The 19,697-nt window shown below is 52.7% G+C and overlaps 1 protein-coding gene across 6 annotated transcripts in view; it reads left to right on the forward strand.

Moving 5' to 3' along the window:
- Positions 1-19,697, forward strand: part of Lmf1 (lipase maturation factor 1) — a 94,234-nt gene that overhangs the window by 61,726 nt on the left and 12,811 nt on the right. For 4 of the 6 annotated variants that reach the window (XM_063269313.1, XM_063269312.1, NM_001427222.1 and 1 more), the window contains 2 exons: positions 2,515-2,580; positions 15,301-15,468. In XM_063269313.1, coding sequence (XP_063125383.1) covers positions 2,515-2,580; positions 15,301-15,468 — 234 coding nt within the window. Of the gene's footprint in view, positions 1-2,514; positions 2,581-9,392; positions 12,534-15,300; positions 15,469-19,697 lie in introns of those variants that run through there. The other 2 variants (XM_039087108.2, XM_063269314.1) reach the window with 2 other exon arrangements.

Genomic DNA, 19,697 nt, shown 5'->3' on the forward strand with positions numbered 1-19,697 from the left:
GACCTATCTGTCCACCCTGTAAGGCTATCAATGGAGGCTAGTTGTCTAGAACCACCCATGCCAGCCCCTTCACTTTGGATTTCCAGTCCTCAAGCTGAGAAATACATTTCTGTTGTTTTGTCACTTACCTGTGCCACTTTGTCATAGCTGCTTAAGATCCCCTTTGGTTTTCTTCTTAACGTCTCTGGTGGACCTGCCTCTTCTCCCTCCTGCACTATGATGTGGCTTCTTTTATGCCCACCCAGACCTCCTGGCCACAGACTCAGTCCAGTCTGCAAGCTTGTGGTAGATTGATGATGGATGAACCAGTGAGCAGATGGATGTTGGGTAGATGATTGATGGGTGGGTGATTGGGAGAAGGATATGTGGATGGATGGGATGGATGGATGGATGGATGATGCATGGATGGATGATGGATTACATGAATGGATGGATGGATGGATGGATGGATGGATGATGGATTGCATGGATGGATGGATGGATGATGCATGGATGGATGGATGGACGGATGGATAAATGGAAGGAAGAATGTGATAGATAAATGGGTGGGTGGGTGTGTGGATGGATGATGTTTGATTGGTGGGTAATGATGATGTGGATGATAAGTGGTTGGACGACAGGTAAGTGAATGGATCAGGGATGATAGTAGATGGTGTATGGGAGGATGGGGATGGGTTAGTGGGATGGATAGATAGATTGGTGATGGAGAACGAGTGATATGTAAATTGGTAGTGGGTGGATGGATGGATGTCGATTGTTACTGGTAGATGGTGGCTGTACATAAATACATGGTGGGCAGTGGGTGGAGTCAGAGGAACTTTCCTGAGTGGTTGTAGCTACACCACCTCAGAAGGCTGGGTTATCTCCTCTGAAGCTGTTTCCTTACCTTCTCTCTCACTAGTGTGGAGATAATAGACCTTGGAGTTGAATCTCTGCATCTCAGTTAAGATTTTAGTTCTTGGGGTTGGGGATTTAGCTCAGTGGTAGAGCGCTTGCCTAGGAAGCGCAAGGCCCTGGGTTCAGTCCCCAGCTCTGAAAAAAAAGAACCAAAAAAAAAAAAAAGATTTTAGTTCTTTCAGGGATAGCTGCTTTTCAGGGATAGTTACAAGCAAACCACCTGACCATGGCATCCCTGGAGGAAGGTGGACCGGCCCAGTGTTACCTGTAGGCAGCACAGGAGGTGGGTGAGGCACAACCATAAAGGCCAACTGCTGGGTGCTGCTCCCGCCTCTCAGCTGCTCTGCCCAAGGTCTCATCCGACTCACACAAGTGCCTTTGGAGTCTTCTCTCTCCAGTGCCCAATACCCTCAGCACTGGGTACATCTTGCTCATGGGGACCCTGGCAACCTGAGCCTGGGCTTCCCATCAACATGGCACATTGGTAAGAGCAGCCATATGTGTGTAGAAGTACATTTCCATCCCCCACTGAGACTTTTGAGTCCTGGGTCCTTGCTGGTGTCCTGGGTATCTGCAGTGTGAGATCTGTATCTTAGGGTTCAGTTCTTTCATTAAAGACACAACTGCATTGTAATAGCTCTGTGTTATTTGTGTGCAATATGTGTGCAGGTGCATGTGGGGGATGGGGTGCACACAGTGCTGGTGATGAGGGATATTTTCTATCCACTACACTTTTTTTTTTTTGAGACATCATCTCTTACTGGTCCTGGAGCTCCTCAATTAGCCTAACCAGCCAGTGAGCTTCCAGGGTCCTCCTGCCTCTGCCCCTCAGGGTTGGCATTACCCATTTCACACCCTAATGTTTATACTGTAAGCCCCCCCATGTGTATATGTGTGTGTGTGTTGTGTGTGTGTGTGTATGTGTGTGTGTGTGTGTGTGTAGGTGCATATGTGTGTGAGATCGAACAAACATTCATGCATGTTGAGGTCATAGGACAACCACGAGTGTCATCCCTTGGGAATGACACCTGCTTCCTTTGAGACAGGATCCCTCATTGGCTCAAAGCTCCCCAAGTAAGCTAAAGCGGCTGGCCAGCATCTGTCCATCTCCACCCCCAGCACTGGGATTATAAGTGTGCTCGACCATTGGCCAACGCTTTATGTGGATTCTGAGCACTGAACTCAAGTCCTCATGTTTGTCCACCACACAGTTTACTAAGTGAGCTATCTTCCTAACTGCCTAGAAAATGACTTTAAAGAAAGCACAGAACTGTCCATGGGTGCAGCCTAATGATTGCCTAAAACGGGCGAGGCCCTGGGTTCCATTCCCAGCATGCTTCCCAAAGGACACAGAGGCCCTGACTGTATAGAGGGCGCCTTAGCTGCTGTGAGACCTCAGAAGGAGCCTGTGCATCGCTGGTTATCACGAGCTGTTTGGATTTTTACCTCCTGGAGTACTTCCCACAAGAAATAGGCCCCTCCCTTATTCTTTGAAACACAACAACCTGGGCTTTAGGGCTGGATCACGTCTCATTCCTAGAAGTAAATCCTGTTTAAGATCCTTGTATCTCGACTGCCAGCCCACGACTGACGCTGCCCTCTCTCTTGCCTCTGCAGGGCCTCATCAAGGTCCGTGGGGATAAGTGCTGGCTGGATCTGACCTGCATGGACTTCCATTATGAGGTGAGCACAGACATGGCTGTGACTGAAGCATCAGTCTCGCTGCTCTCAGAGGTCCCTCCTTTCCTCCTTTCTCTGGGGTAGGGGCAGGTCACCAGGTGACTCATAGAACATCTCTCTACTGCTGGGCCAGTTCCTCTTGTTACCTGGTTCCCTTTTCTGTCCAGGCCTCCCTCTAGGCCAGGATGGGCCCCATCCTGGGCGTTGGAACTCTAGCTGTGTCTCTCTTGCAGGTGCTCCCAAAGAAAGTTGTCATAGGCACCAGGGCAGCACGAACCCTTGGCCCCAGTCTTCACTCCTCAAAACAAGCCTTCTCTTCCCAGATGCTCATGAGCTTGTATTGGGGATGAGGGCAGGGACAGCTCCATCCTAAAAATTAACCCAAGGGCATGCAACATTGCGGTGCTGTCCATCTGCCCACCACCCCAAGCCAGTGGAGCTCTAAGACCTACATGTATGCCACCTCCTCCTCCCTGCCCAGCTCACACTGCCCACTGCTGGAGAAGAGGAGTTAGTCACTGCCTCTCTCCATTGAGAGGTACCAGGCTCAACCTCTGTCACACTTTATGCTGGCTCTAGACACTCAAGTCCTCTAGCCACTGAAGACGCTGACCTGTGCAGCTGCCCCTCTGGTGTGTCCATCGCTATCAGTCAGCTGGAGCGGCGCACTGTCTGCCGTGGTTAGCCAGGATGCCTAGTTAAAAGTCTTGAGAGGCCTCACTATCCTCGTCTGTCCCAGACATCCTGTCTCTACTTAACTAGAGGCCCCAAAATCTCCTCTTTCCCATGGTGGGGTCTCCAACTTGCACTGACAGGAGAGCAGCCATTAGAATGAATATCTGACTGTCTGCAACAAACTATATACATATCGGCCACGGCCCAGAGGACAGGGCTCGGAGACCCAGTCAGTGAAGCCTGGGCCGCCCCTGTCCCTCAGGCAGCAGGACCTTCCTAAGGTGGCCCCACATCCATGCAGCATGATGGGTGTTAGTGCTAAGGACACAGGCCACCTGCAGATTAGCACTGGCAAGTCTAGGAACTTCCTGGATGCAGAGTTCAGGGAACTGATGGACCATTGTCTCCATGGCAACAGGCCATGTGAGACCTGTTCTGCAGGACAGCCACACACCCCAGATCCCACATCTCACTGTAAGCCCCAGCCCACCTGAGAGCTCTGAAGCTTCACAGGATCCCTGTCCCCTTCCCCAGGGCCTGGCCAAGCACATGTGTGGCAGGGATCACATCCCAACCATGAGAGCCCATGCCCACTGCTGCACTCTGACCCAGCAGGGAGGATCAACTGGGAGGTTCCTGAGCCTACTGGCCAGGTGGGTGAAGGCAGCCTCTTCACCTTATGGGTCAGATTGATGCTATGCTGTTGTCCTGTTCAGGTGTGGTCGGTGGACAGGGTATGCCACTAGTTGGCCTTGAGATGGTAGAAATTACCTGAAATCCAGCTCTTCCTGGTAAAGGATTGACCTAGGCATGTCACAGTGTCCTGGAAGAGAGTGCCTGTCCAGGCCCCAGCTTCAAGGAAGGGGCAGCTGGCACCTAGGCCAGAGCTGGGCGTGACTGGCCTTGGGACAGAGCCAGACCCAACTGGCCTGGGCTGGGATGGGAAGGGGTAGTGGGAAGAAGGCCCGCAGCACGGATCAGGTGCTCTCTCCTCAGTGAGCCACCACACAGTGCCTCGTCTCAGAGCTGTGCTTCCTCGGGCTGTGCAGTCGGCATCCAGCCGAACGGGAGGCCAACTTTCTGCTTAGACCTTACATCCTCTGTGCCAACAGTCGCTGTGGTTCTCTGTACCTGTGTTTTCGGTGACACGGGTCACAGGCGGCAGTGCAGGCTGAAGAGGGAAGCCCTGGTCGACTTGAGGCAAAGCTTGTCAGGGGCAAGTCCTCCTTCTCAGCCCTGCAGGGAGATGGCAGGCAGAGAGGGGCAGCTGTGTCTGTGAGGCAGGCCGATGCCAGGGCCAGGCCAGGCCTTGTGGAATCGATGCTATGGATGAGTTAAACTGTGAGCGGCCCTTGAGCTCTGAGAGACCATCGTCTCGACCAAACGGCATCTGAGACACAGGTGTCCCAGGTGAGCCACACCCTCTGTCCAGTTTGGCTATAGGCCGTGGTTCCCACAGCCATGTTCAGTCAAGTGACACAGACCAGAACTCAGGAGACATTTTGTTGAGATTCCGTTTATTGTGAAGTATACATTTCACACTACGCCAGAGAAAGGGATGTGTTCTCTCTGGTTGCCCAACTTTAGTCCTGAAGCTTGAGCGTCCTGGTTTGAGCTGTAGTGACTCACCATACGGGCGTGGCTAAAGGACATACTGTTGGGATTGGTGACCGTGGACAGCTTCAGCACTAGCAGAGCACTCAGGCCAGGCATCTCTGACCAACCGCACCTCAGGAGTGGCATCCTCAGCATGGACTTCACTGTGGAAAACAGACCACGCCCCCCCCAGTGCCACCCTGCCAGGAGCGCTGTGCCCAGAGTCCGGACAAAGGCCACGTCTAGATGCTCCTTGGCTATGGCTGGTGCATAGTATTACAGCAACCATCCATGTAGCACAGCATGTTGAAGCATGCCAGTGGCCCGCAGCACTCGCTGATGGAGACAAATATAGATCACCCATAGCAACTGTGTGTCTGCCACGCTCAGGTGTCTGAAACGCACGGTGCCCATGGAGCAGCAGGGAGGGTGTCCCGTTTGTGTAGTCGCCTCTGACCTCTGACCTGTGAGCGGATCCAAACCCTCAACAGCCAGTGCTTTCGTTCCTCACATTCAGTCCTTGACACCTCCTGGTGTCGGATATGTCTCTTGTAGAGAAAACTTCCTCCTGTAGCGAAGTATTAGCAAGGATGGCTGCCGTTTGGCTCACTGGGCTGTTAGATGTTCTGTAGTCTGACAAACCAGTCACCCACAGAGGACTGTGCCCGACTCTCTCCGCCCTTTATTCCCTCTCTCTCTCTTTCTCTCTCCTCTTCCCCTCTTTTTCCTCTTCCTCTCCTTTCTTCTCATTCTCCCCCCCTCTCTCTCTGTCTCTGACTCCCTCCCCCCCTCTCTAGTTTTCTCCCCCACCCCACCCTTTCTGTGCCTTGCTCAGGGCAACGGGAATGAGGTAATAGGAGTTTGCACTGTTGCTGCGCCGAGCTGACCTTTAATCCAGGGAAATAAATCACTTTCAGCTCCTATTATTGGTGAAGCCCCACAGCCTCAGCATGCACAAAAGAAGCCTTTGTGGGTGTTACTTGTTTTTACGTTACAGTGTCAAGCCCATGGTTGGAGCAGCTGATGTCACCTCCACTGTGGTCAGCACAACACCGGTGCCATGACTATGCCTGGGAACTGGCAGGCTCAGCATGCATATCCCATGGCTATGCGGATGCTCATCCCTGCGTGTCTACATATGTGGCATGCACGTATGTGTACACCTATGTACACGAGGGCAGAATGCCTGCTGCATGGCTCTGGGGACCTGGGCTCTGCGGCTTCCTTCCTGCCCCTCCCCTCTCTAACTAGGAACCAGGTCTGTGCCCACAGGCAGCTTTGTTTAGCATCGCTGTAGCCTCTCCTCTCCCTCCTCAGTGTAGGAGGTTTCATTTCCTGTGTAGGTTTCCTATCTCTAAAGATGGGAACGATGTCCCCAGGTTGCAGCTAGGACAGCACTAACTCCTGAGGGTGCCAAGCACTCGGGGGTGGGCATGTGTCTCAGATGCTCCCCACACACACTGGGAGCTGGGGCAGCCCAGCCTAAAGATGCCATCTGCCAGTCCCTCAGCAGGCACTGGGAGGGGTACACCGTGGGAAGGAGGGACCCAAGGGTGCTACCTCTCACACAGAATACTCTTCTGCCCACACACATGCCTCCACAGCCCTGGCCTCCAGGCAGCCTTCTGGTCAGGAGTAACTGAGAAACAGGGAGTGCTCTGTCGGATGAGGCTGGCCTGTGTGATCTAGGAACACATGGTTAACTGGGCTGTTTCTTCCCGTGTTGAATCTGTTTCCTCTTAACCTGAAGAGTGGTTGGGAGGTGGAGGTGGGAGGCAGGAGATCTCTGCCCTGCCCTCCCTGCAAGGGACCTCTGTCATCTGGTCATCTCTCAGAGACTCGGGAGTCAGTTGCCAGTATGATTTTCAGGGCCCGGGCCCCATAGAGCCGCCTGTTCCTGGCAAAGGCCTGTGTTCACGGGAAGGCCCAAGTCTTTTCTTCCATTCTCTTAAACAAACCGCTGTTTCCAAGATTCCAAAAGCCACATGCTGAGATGCTTATGCCACAGAGCATTTCAGATGCCTGAACTATAGGAGTTATAGCCCAGTGGGTAAAGGTGCTTGCCACCAAGTCTGACAGTTAAGAGTTCAGTCCCCAGAACCCACATATTTGAGAGAACAGACCCCTCAGATCGTCCTCCGATCTCTATATGCCCCACGGCATTTGCCCATGCACACACAATAAATAAATACATCTAAAGCGTTTTGAATGGCAGCATCAGAACCACTGCCTCAGCCATGACAGATGTTGGGAGGGGCTACCATCTGAAGCCACATCAGGTCACACCGTTTAAGAGGGTGCATTTAATTCTGTTGCTGGAAATTTGGTGTGCAGGGTGGTTCATGGCATCTTTCTGTCTCCTTCTCTCACCTCAGGCAGTGGATAGCAGCCCTCGTAGAACTCAGACTTCGTGAGCCTATATGTTTCAGTCCCCAAGACCCACAGGAACGCCCACCAAAGCTCCCATCCAAAGAACTCACAGCCTCTTGGCCACTGGCTTAGGCCCCATGAGCTTGAGGAGTCTGTAGATTGTGTCCACTGGAGAGAGTTGTGCTGGGAGGTCGGCTCCAAACTCTCAGTTCTTCTACTTGGCACATCGTCTGGGTACCAGTTCAGCGCATTTTCTCCTGCTGGTCAGCACTAGAATCTTTCCCTTGCCAAACTGCAAGGAGTGGTGTCCGTGACTGGATGGACACCTGAGCAGGAGAGGCCACTTACCTCATGGGCCAGGCTGTACACAGCCCACAGACTCACAGGGAGCCATCCTCTACGATACGGAACATCTCTTCACATTTGATCCATGCACCTGACATCCTTGGTGCAAGACCCCATGCCTGTAACTCTTACAAGTGCAAAGCCCCCGTAGTTGTTCCTGGAGCTGCCATGTGTGAGACGAGCTGAATATAAATGGCACAAGTCCTTGTCCGGCCATCTTGGCATAGCCTCAGGTACCGAGCATGGCAGAGACACTTGCCTCTCAGCCTCGCCAGCTGCCACTCCTGCTTCTCTTTGTCCTCACCCAAGGCCCAGGAAGGCCTTGTAGTTGGGGTTGGTGATTGCAAGCCAGCACCCTCTGGCCTGGATGCCTCCAGGTTCTATGAGTAGCCCATGGGCACCAAGCTGATTATTCTCCTGGGATAGAGCCTTCCAGGCCAAAGCTTCTGGCCTGTGGCATCCCACATCATAGTCAGGCTCCTTCCTGGGCACGGAGTGCTTATATCCCAACACTACATGAACTCATTCACTTTTTTGTTTAGTTTTTTTTGAGACAGGGTCTCCCTGTGTGGTCCTGGCTGTCACTATGTAGACCAGGCTGGCCTCAGACTCAGAGATCTGCCTGCCTCTGCCTTCCCTAAGCTGGGATTAAAGTGTATACTGCCATGCCTGGTGAGAACTCATACATGGCTGGCCTGGCCCAGGAGGGTCTCATGATCCAATAAAAGCCACTATCCTTCATCCATCCCTTGGAGCTCATACAGACACACGTGTGTGAGCCCATGGTTGGAGCTGCTCCCACACACTCAACACCGTGAAGTGCAGTACCACCTTCCCCAACTCCTGCACCCAGTGTGGGCTTCCAGCCGGCAGATCCTGCTTCTAATTGCAACTGGGAGACACGCACTACCAGCCGTCTTGGGCTGTAATTGGACAAGGGTCACTGAGCGCCCTGCAATTTAGGGGCCTACTGATCTGGGAGTAATTTGTACCAAGGTTGAATGTTCCCCATGAAAGCTGTAAATGTTAACTTTATAGAAGCCATGACTGTTGTATCCAGCGCAGCGGCCTGGTTGCAGTGTCTCAATGTGCTTGTCCACTGGCAGTTTCCTTGATTTGTAGGAAGAAATCCTTTTATATGTGTTCTGGGCTGTGCATGTCAGGCCCCAGGCACACTGTGACCACAGAGTCAGGCCTAGGCCTCAGGTCCGGGCCCAGGGGTGGTGGCCTGGAGGCCACCTATGGTGATTTCCATCCTTCTCATCAGAGGCAGACAAGCAGGTATAAGGTCTTGAGGCCATTGCTGTCATAGAGGAAGTGAGGGCAGAAACGCCCAGGCTGCCCCTCTGACTCGGTGACTCTGGACTGGTGACGCACTATCCCCGGTGGCTCTGGGAATTAAGTGACAGAATACACACTGGAAGGCAAAGCCAAGCTCCAGTGTGTAATTCCATCTCTAAGTATGTGAGGATTTCCCAGACACCTTTCTCTTACTGCCGCCTTGTGTAATTCCTTTACTGTCAGAGAGAATGCTTGGCGTGCCTTGAGTCTCTTAAAACTTGTTTTTCAAAAATCCATTTTGTGGCCCAGGACTTGGTTCATCCTAAGGAGGCATAACTATTAGCACTGAAGAGTCCGTGCTGTGTGTGAGGCAGAGGCCAACAAGGTTGACGTTGGTGGGTAGCGCTTCCCAAATCCTCTGCTGGTTTTATCAAATATATATGCACATGGACATGGCGGGGACGGGGGGGGGGAGGGGAGAGGGGAGGAGATGGGTTAGGGAGGGAGGGAGGGAAGGAGAGAGAGAGATATAAAGATTGAGAGTGAAACCTCCAGATTAAACTGGATGTCCACACTCATTTGTAGCTCTGTCCCCTCTGCTTTGTGTGTTCGGAGCTGTGTTCAGGGCATAAATGTCTGTGCTTCTGTAGTCGTGGGCGCCATAGGGCTGCCTCTTCATTCCTGCTCTCGCTCTCTCTGCTCCGTCCCACCCCGGACTCCAGCTTGCTTGTGACAGGTGCTCTGTGGAGGCTCTTCATCCTTACCTCTTAGCCCGCGTATGTCCTCACATTCAGTCACTTCTCATGGGTAGCATGTCGCTGGGGCTAGTTTACTTACTCGGTCTGATGGAGTCAGACGCTCGCTCTAGCTGCGCTCTCTGGTTCAGACGTGTCTCAGTCTGTCATCTCACTGTCTGTTTGCTCTTCCCACCATCTATTTTTATCCCTTTTCTCACATTTTCTGACTTTTTGTGGATTCATTGATTATTTTTATGGCTTTTATTTTCCCTCCCTTTACTAGCTGTAAACTGTCTAACTCTCTGCTCATTTAGTCCCTTAGTCAATGCTTGGCTTGTTAGCTCGAATTTTGTGTCATTCTTTGTTATTTTTGTTTCTGTGCTACTTTAGGATTTATTCTGTATACCTGTGTGTGTGTGTGTGTGTGTGTGTGTGTGTGTGTGTGTGTGTGTGTGTGTGCATGCGTGTACACCTATGCCTGTGTGTGCACGTATAAAGACATAACATCATGAGTGACCACCTCGGTTCACCTTCCAGTGATACTAATTTAACCTTAGCTTTCCAACAGTATCCTACCACCACTGTCTGCTGCTATCATCATACTGATTACTTTTATACATCATGAACTCTGTTATTTGAAGTTCACATCTTTTAAAGATGACTAAGGGCCAGTGAGATGTCTCATCCAGTAAAAAGCACCTGCCAACGACCAAGCCAGCTTAACAACCTGAGTTTAATCCCCCAAACACACAGTGGCAGGAGAGAACTGATTCCAGAAAGTTGTCCTCAACACACATGCACACACACAAATGCTAAACTAATTTTTAAAGACAGTAGAGCAGAAAGGGCCCTGTGCATCTCAGTAGACTTGCAGACTTCCGAGCTCAGCTGGATGCTTCCTTCACCATCTCTTGGTGCAGCTTGTAGGAGGTGGAATCTCTCAGCGTGTTGCCTGATAATGTCTACTTCCCTTTCAGCTGAGAACATTGGGCTGACAGGCTAGTGCCCTCAGGATGTTCTGTGTCCTCTTCTGAGTCATTCCCCAGGAGGCGCCCCCCTCTGCTTCTCTAATACATCCTCATTCCCTTTCTTTTCCACTCATCAGGAATCTTGACCTGTCTGACTAGGGCGGCGTCACTTTCTTCCTGTTTTGTATGCTTGAGGTCCGCAGAGTTTCTTGTACCTATCTATGGGTTTGTGGGTTTCATCAACATTTGAAACATGTTCCATATGCACTGTCTTCTAGGGCACGGGTTACACGTGTGTTACACATGTGTTACATGGCCTAAAGTTGTCCCTTGGGTCACTAGTGCTTTGTTCCCTTTAATTTCTCTCCGAGTTTGCCTTCAGCTCGGCTTCCACTGCTGTCTTCATAGATGCACCCTTTTCCTCTCCAGCCGCTTCTGCTGATAAACCCGCCAGGTGCTTTTTTAATGGTGTAAATGTAAATCCCTTCCCTGCCACCTTTTGTGTGATTTCTGTGTCGCTTGGCAGTTTCCACATGAATCATCCAGAACTAACTCCCTGAAGTGGTTCATACAGCCTCGCCTCAGGCAAGAGCAGGTGTGTGAACATTCTGCTCCCCTGTGCCCTCCCTGCTCCCCTCCGTTGCTGATGCCTCAAAATTGCACCTTTATGCGTTTGAATCCAAAACTTGAGCTGACAATATTTTAAATGTGTTAGTCTCAATTCACGTGTAAACAGAACACAGCAGTGTAAGGCAAAGCTTTTAGACTAATGGCTTTCAAAATGCATGCGTTTCTTGTTTAAGACAAACAGAAGGATTGGGAATCCGCTACAGTTGCATCAACTTTTGAATTTGAATTTGAAGGGATCTTGCTTTTTCCTGTGTCGGGCTTCGAGGGTCCTGGGATGGCATGTTCCAGGCCCTTCGAGGCTCTGCTTCTCACTCCATAAGCCAGGGCCACCCACACATCAGGGGAGGCCAGTGCAGTGTGCCAGGGTCTGCACATCCCCTCAGAACATCCGTGCTGCAGCATGTGGCCATCCACACAGCAACATGGTCTACTTCACAGCAGACTGACCTTCCTCATACGGAAGTGGCCTTCCTTACGGCAGGGAGACAGACCCATTACATGAAAATGACCTTCCTCAGAATGGGGTAGCCTTCCTCCCAGTAAGATGACCGTCTTCACAGTGCTGTGGCCTCCCTCACATGGAGGCAACTTTGCTCACAATATAATGCTCCTCCGCATGGATTCCTCCGCATGGATTCCTCCGCATGGATTCCTCCGCATGGACTCCTCCGCATGGACTCCTCCGCATGGACTCCTCCGCATGGACTCCTCCGCATGGATTCCTCCGCATGGACTCCTCCGCATGGACTCCTCCGCATGGACTCCTCCGCATGGATTCCTCCGCATGGATTCCTCCGCATGGATTCCTCCGCATGGATTCCTCCGCATGGATTCCTCCGCATGGATTCCTCCGCATGGATTCCTCCGCATGGATCCTTGTGAAATCCCTTGCCTGTGTTCTTTTGGTGAAGGCCAGTCCTGTGACCAGCTGGGCTTGAGGAGAGGGGACACAGACTCCCTTTTCAGATGATGCATTGGGCACACATCTAGTGGGGACCTGTGGTGATCTGTACCACAGAGGAAAGCACATTGCCTCCTCTGGCTCACTGTCCTCTGAGTGGCCATCCTTACTCGAGCGCATCTCCTTCTCTTCACCTCAGTCACCTGGGATGTGGGAAGCAGCCAGCGGCCGGTGCTCAGCACTAAAAGGGCTCCCAGAACACAGCTTCCAGACCTTTCCACTCCAGCCCAAAGTGACCACTGTGTCAGCTCTCAGTCTCCAAGAGCTCATTACCATGATCCCTAGGCTGCTGGTCTTCTCTGCTCCTGGAACATAGTGGCCTCGTTTGTGCTGAGGTCCCACTGTCGATATGAGTCATTCCAGGGAGGAGCTTGGCGCTGTCATGCCCCAGTGGTAAGCGGTATTCTGGTATAAGAGCAATGACTCACCCCATAACAACCTGGAGCCTGAGGTTTGGACTTGCCTTGGGCATACATACACACACCGCCTTCCTTTGAGCTCCAGGTAGGGCCGGTCCACAGATGGCCAGCGACTGGCCAGTGGTGAGAGCTGTGGCAGGGCAGAGGCTTCAGTGAGCCAATCAACACGTGGCACTTGATAATTAAGAAATTTAACTCTCAGCTGGGCAGTGATGGTGCACTGACTTTAATCCCAGCCATTCGGGAGACAGAGACTGGTGGATCTCTGAGTTTGAGGGCAGCCTGGTCTATAGAGTGAGTTCCAGGACAGGCAGGGCTACCCAGAGAGACTTTGTATTAAAAAGGAAAAAAAAGAAAAAGAAGAGGCCTGGAGAGATGGCTCAGTGGCTAAGAGCACTGACTGCCCTTCCAGAGGTCCTGAGTTCAAATCCCAGCAACTACATAGTGGCTCACAACCATCTGTAATGAGATCTGGTGTGTCTGAAGACAGCTACAGTGTACTTATATATAATAAATAAATAAATAAATAAATCTAGAAAGAGAGAAAGAAAGAAAGAAAGAAAGAAAGAAAATAAATTTGTCCTCAGGATGGCAACAAGGTACTCCTTCACAGTCAACCCCAAGCGTGTGATCGTCTGTCTTGGGGGGTGTGGGGGTGGCAGACTTTTCTGGTCTTTGGCTATTCTCATCAAGGACCAGTTCAGAACAGCCCAGACCTGTGTCTCCCCAAGATGTGCCACCTCCAGATCCCCAACTAGGTGTCTTCGCCCTCTGCCATCCCTGTGTTTTTCTTAGGTAAGACAGTCTCTTTGTAGAGACTTTGTAAAGCGTGGCCTGAGGTCTGGCCTACGTCAGACACTTGTCACTGTTTCACTGCTGTCTGACCAGCCATCCTGCTGGGTGTGATGTCGGGTGTGATGCTCTCTTGTGCTTTATGGGGTGCGATGCTGCCACCCCCACCTTAGCCACACTTACCTACTCAGCAGCTCTCATGGAAACAGAAATTATCCTTGTCCCTGGCACAGTGAGCACAGAGGCTGCAGCCCTCCCTTGTGACCCTAGGACGCTGCACTGTGTGAACAGAACCTGCTGGCCCACAGATCCAGGGCCAGTGCTCCTCCAGGAAGGCCGGTAATCCCTGCTCGCAAACACTGCCTTCTGTGTTACTACCCTCATTTTTATCCAGCATAGGAAAACCCACAGGATTGGGGTGGGGGGCTTCTCCCTGTGGGACCCAATTTCTAGTCCCCTCCCCCAGCAGCTGCCTCACTGAGCTTGCATAGACACCTGCTGAGCTGAAGTCAACGCCCTCGTCTTGGTGTTTCCCTCTTTGTAGCACCTTGTACTGCAGGCTGATGGACATCATGGATGTGAGACAGTGACTGCACAGGTGCTGTTCCATACCAAGCTGAGGCACTGCCTCCCCCCGTTCTGGACTCCTTTGCCAGTACACATGTGGCCCCGTTCACCCTCCCTCTGTCCTCTGTTTTCTCATCCTGCTGGGACATGTGGGAGTGCCAGGGGTCCAGAGGCTGTGCACACAGTCCAGTGCTGTCCACTCCTTCCAATGACACTCCTCTATAGATGGCATCTCCAGTTAGGGCAGACTCCAAGGCCATCGGATGTGGAGTTTGACACTGATTCCCAGAATCTGCCCAACAGGGGACAGTGACAAGGGCTGCAAAAGCAGCACAGGGTGGTGGCAGCGAGCCAGGTGTGTTTTGAGGAGAAGGCTGGGACTGGCAGATAGAAATCTTGCAGTGACTTCTGTCTCTTGGCACAGGGCTACTGGGACACTTCGCTCGGACTAGTTGCTTATTCTGTTGGCAAACAATTAAAAGGGGGGAGGTGGTGCCTCCCACAGAGCTAGGTAGAGGGTGGCCCGAAGCATCCTTAAATGAAAAGCTTGGCTTCTGTCCTGCCTTAAGCTGTTTATTTTTCTTAAGATCACATGGATGGTTCAAGTAGCAGGATCCCTGTGTGGGGTGGAGCAGGGCACACGGAGGAGCCCAGGGCTTGAGGGGAGGTGACCTGGCAGGGGCTCCACACCTATGGAGATGGGGTGAGGTGACAGACGGGCTCCTTAAGTGCCCCATAGCCAAGGTGAAATCCCAAGGGGACTGTGCCTGAGAAGCAGCCAAGACGCAGTCTGCGCATCATTCCAGCCCCTTCTCTGCCTCCTTCACCTCCTGCTTCTGTTTGCTCAGAGCCACTGCTGCTGTGACCCCTGTCTCCCCCACCCCCCGACTCCAGTTTCCCTATGCTCGAGCCCATGTCCTATGCCACAAGCCTGCATGGATCTGCTGGAGACCCTGAGAGGGCAAAAGCACCCCAGGCCCCGTGGAGCCCAGCAGTGGGTGGGAGACCTGAGGTGGACCATGATGTCAGGCCACTTGCAACTCTGGGAGCCCTGAGCCCCAGGCAGCAGCCACCCACATTTCCTCTGGTTCTCGTATCTTTAGATTCTTCATCTGTTCACGAGTGTTTAAAGATGTCTCCTTCAACTAGGGTTTACACTTTTGCCTATAAAGACTGTGGATTTAAAACAGAACGAAACACTTGCTTTTGCTTCGAAAATAGCCTGCTCCCAGAAGTCCCCCAGCCCAAACAGGCTGGGCCAGTTGCACATACACAGACAGGGCTGGAGAGCAGATGGTTTTATCATAGCCAGGGCAGACCCCACTCCCCCCTCCCCGGTCAGCCAAGGCTGGTAATTCAAAGGCTCGCTTTTGTCCCCACAGACTCAGCCAGTGCCCAACCCGATGGCCTACTACCTGCACAGGTCACCGCGGTGGTTCCACCGCTTTGAGACACTCAGCAACCACTTCCTGGAGCTCCTCGTGCCTTTCTTCCTGTTCCTCGGACGGCGGATGTGCGTTCTTCATGGGGTGCTGCAGATCCTTTTTCAGGTAGGCCGTGCCAAGGCGCCCCCACTCAGAGTCCCCCATGTGTCTACAGCCTGCCCCCCTGTGTCTGGGTTAGCCCATGGCCATGGGGAGAGGCCTTCTCAGCTCCATCTCACCCCCTGCAGGGCCCCCACTGTGTCCAGTCCAGTCTGGATTCCGGGGTCCCTTTATCAGCTTCCACGAGCCCACAGCCGTGTCTGGTTGTCCTCCGGGAGCTGCCCAAGAGCAGCAACGCAGTCCTTGCTCAGGCCCACTATGGCCCCACGCACCCTCCCTGTAAATCCAATCCTAAAATGTTAAATTTCTTGCTACCAGGAATCGGGGTGAGTTGTTTAAGACAGGGTCTTGCCACGTAACCCCTACTGCCCTGAAACTTGTCATCTGCCTGCCTATGCTTCCCAAGGGCTGAGTCAGGGCCTCAATAAGTTGTCTAAGCAGCTCTCAAACTTATGATCTCCCTTCCTCAGAGCCCCAGCCGCAGGGATGACAGGCCTGCCCTGCCAGGCCAGGGTCATCCTGTGGTTTTGGTTTTCCATTTTCAGTCTTGAATGATGTTGACCGAGGCTGACATTTTCCCCGGCAGGAGAGGGTCGCTGGTTTTTTCCCCTTCCATATGCTAATGAGATGAATTACATTACTGCCGCTTGGGTTGGGCAAGTTTCATATTCTAGAATAAACTCGGCTTGGTCATGCTGTGTACATTTTAATATACTGCTGGAGCTAATTTGCCAGTGTTTTGTTTTAGATTTTGCATGGTTGTCAGTGAGAGAGTCCTGTCTATAGTTTTCCGGCCTAGTGTGGATTCCCTGTCTGGGCTCATTGCCCCACACTTAAAAGACAAGACCCTTTCTCCGAAGAGTCCACGGAGACCCAGGCACCCTTTCTCAGAGCCTAGACAGTGCTGAGTGTGCTTCTGAGGAAAGCCGTGAGAGCCTTGCAGTGGGCTGGCCCGTGACTGCGGGACATCCCTCTCAGCCCGTGACTGCGGGACATCATCCCTCTCAGAGCAGGTCCGGCTATAGATAAATGCGTCTGTTTCAGCTATCTTCAAACTCACTGGGGAGAAGGGGAGAGGGGACACCATGTTCTTCTCAGTGCAAAGTTTGGACCCATGAGCCTGTCTGTCCTCCACATGTCCTCTCTACGCAGGGCTGCGTTTAAATGAGGACCGGCTGTGAGCAGATTTTGAGCCTCACTGGGACCTTTGCCACAGTGACCTTTGGCTATGAAGCCATCTCTGCCCTCCCCCACCCCCACCCCACTCCCGTTCACCAGAACCCAGTGCACCAATAGGTTAGCTCCATTTTGTTCTGTGTTTTAATCAGGATACTTCTAGAAGCAGTGCAGAGATCACAGAAAATCCCTCGTGCCCCAGGTCCCCACTAGGAGCTGGTTCACACTGATGGGGTGCATGGTGGCAGTGTGACAAGGCACATGACTCACTTAAGTCCTCAGAGCATTCTCCGGGTTTGGACAGTGAAGACTGTTTATGCCCCATCGCTGTCACTCCTTCCTCCCCTGAGAGTCCTTGGTGAACACTGGTTCATCTTCCTCCGCACTGACCCCTGGCCTTCAGTCTTTCCTGAAGTTGGGACCTCGACTTTCCAGCCATCTCTAGTCCTCTCTCTAGCCAGCTTCTCTCAGTCACATGCTTGAGGCTCCTTATGTCTCCCTATGGCTTAACTACTCATATCTCCTCAGAGCCCACATCCCCATGGAGTGCCTGTTTCCCACACATTTCCTGAAGGCCACAGACAGTGCTAATCTTGAAATGACAAAAAGATGTGCCCTACTGGCCCCCACACCCGGACCCCACCCTGCCTGGGAAGCAGGACCATCCAGCTGGATGGGCCAGACGTGGGGAAAGAGCCATAGCCTTAAGTGTGTCTCCATCTTGTTGGGTAGGGTATAAGGTTGGACCTGTTTGACCTAGCCCGGGCCTTCCAGAATATCTCCCAGAGTCTGAGGGCGTGAGGAGCAAGACAGGCACATGTGTTCCACACTAAGCACCAGGCGTGTTTGCAGAGACTGGGGCTGCCATGATGCTGGGAGTCCTTTCCTGCAGAGCCAGCTGCACAGGTGCCAAAGGCAGGTTTGAGGAGTCTGCGTCTGGGCAAGCCTGAGTGCTGGGATCTCCTGGGGCTCAGGTGTCCCCTCCCCTTTGTGTATAAGGATCTGTGCAGCAAGCTCCTCCCAGCAACCCCCATGTGGTAGACCCTAGAAAATGAAAAGGCCTACACCCCACCCTCCAGGACCTGCCTGCCAGCCACTTTGAGCCATCGTTAACTCCTGTAGGCCTTGCCAAGGCAGCAAGGCATCCCCAGAGTTTATTCTGTCGAGTAGGGGATCCCTGACTAGCAGTTTCCCCCTGACTGCCATGATGGAGAACATGGAACTGGCCATACAGAGTTGAGAAGAAAATAGAGATGTGCAGGTCTTCGACTTCTCCCCAGGGCTGTGGCTTCTCTCCAGGGCTGATGTAGGGCTCTGGCTTCTCCCTAGGCCTGGTCCCAAGTCCCCAGATCCACCTAAGACTTCCTGTCCACCAAACAGAGTCAAGTATAGGATTGGGCCGAGCAGGGCGCGGCCTTTACCATCCCAAGACCCCCTGTGGACAGTGTTGGGAGTGACTGCGTGTTCCTGATGGTGCAGCACCGTGGCTGACACACGGCGCCCACCATGCTGTGGCACCTGAGTGCAGCCTGGTGCGGAGCTGCACTGCGTCCTGACCCACTGGTTCCTGTGTTCCTTCCTGTGGGCCAGAGCTCAAGTTCACTCACTTCCTCCCACACTCGGTTTACACAGCTGCTCCTAGGATCCCTGCAAGACTGCAGGAGGGGATGACCCCGGAAGGGGCGGTATGGACAGCCTCCGCTGCTGAGCTAGGTCAGGACATCCAAGGCCCACCATAGTATCAGTCCTCACCAAGGAACAAAGAGGAGGTGGGGTCAGACCTGAGACTCAGCAGCAGGAAGGCAGGAGAGGACCTTGGGAGAGGCAGCTTTTGAGGTTGAGTTCACTGTTAAGACCTCATGGAGCTACCTGGATTCCTTGAGAGCATGCACATGCCCTCTGTGGAAAGTCCCTGTGATTACATGCATGTGCTCTGTGGAAGGTCCCTGTGCCTACATGCATGTGCTCTGTGGAAGGTCTCTGTGACTACATGCATGTCCCATATGCAAGGTCCCTGTGACAATATACTTGTGCTCTGTGGAAGGGTCCTGTGAGCACATGCATGTCCTCTGTGGATGGTCCCTGTTACTACATACGTGTCCCATGTGGAAGGTCCCTGTGACTACATACATGTCCTCGGTGGAAAGTCCTTATGACAACATGCATGTCCTCTGTAGAAGGATCCTGTGACCACATGCATGTCCTCTGTGGAAGGTCCCTGTGACTACATGCATGTCCTCTGTAGAAGGTCCCTGTGACCACATGCATGTCCTCTGTAGAAGGGCCCTGTGACCACATGCATGTCCTCTGTAGAAGGTCCCTGTGACCACATACATGTCCTGTATGGAAGGTCCCTGTGACCACATGCATGCCCCCCGTGGAAGGTCCCTGTGACTACATACATGTCCTGTATGGAAGGTCCCTGTGACTACGTGTATGTCCTGTATGGAAGGTCCCTGTGACCACATGCATGCCCCCTGTGGAAGGTCCTTATGACCACATGCATGCTCTCCGGAAGGTCCTCTCAAGCTCTTGCCTCTCCTGTTGAAGCCCGCCTCCAAGAATGTGTCCTCTGTGGTAACTGCAAGCCCAGCAGGGACATCCAGAAATCCCCCCTCTTCCTTTTGGGGTCATTTTCCATCTGCCTGGAACATCTGCTGTAGCCTCTCTGGGGCTAAATTCCACCAACACACGTTCATCTTCCTCTGCCGTCCCCGAGCCTCACCCGATCCATAGCACAGGGAGGGCCCTGCTCCAAGCCGGTCATCTGCAGAGCACACGGAGAGTTCGCTGAGGGCTCTGCCGGCCAGGGGTAAACACAGATGGGCTGTGACGAGATTCATTTCCCTCAGAGGAGATGGCTGCAGTGACACCAGGAGGAAAACAAGAAAGATAAGATCCCTTTGGAGCACTTGGACCGCGCGCTGCATGATGGATTCCAGTCTTCCCGAACAAATAGACTGTGTGGGGAGGGGACTCCGAACTGCATGGGCTGAGCAGGCCTGACCCTTGAGCGCAGCCATCTGTCCACAGGCTCTCCTCAGTGCTTTATTAGAAAC

This window comes from Rattus norvegicus, chromosome 10, assembly GCF_036323735.1.
Source record: "Rattus norvegicus strain BN/NHsdMcwi chromosome 10, GRCr8, whole genome shotgun sequence".
NCBI classification, from domain to species: domain Eukaryota; kingdom Metazoa; phylum Chordata; class Mammalia; order Rodentia; family Muridae; genus Rattus; species Rattus norvegicus.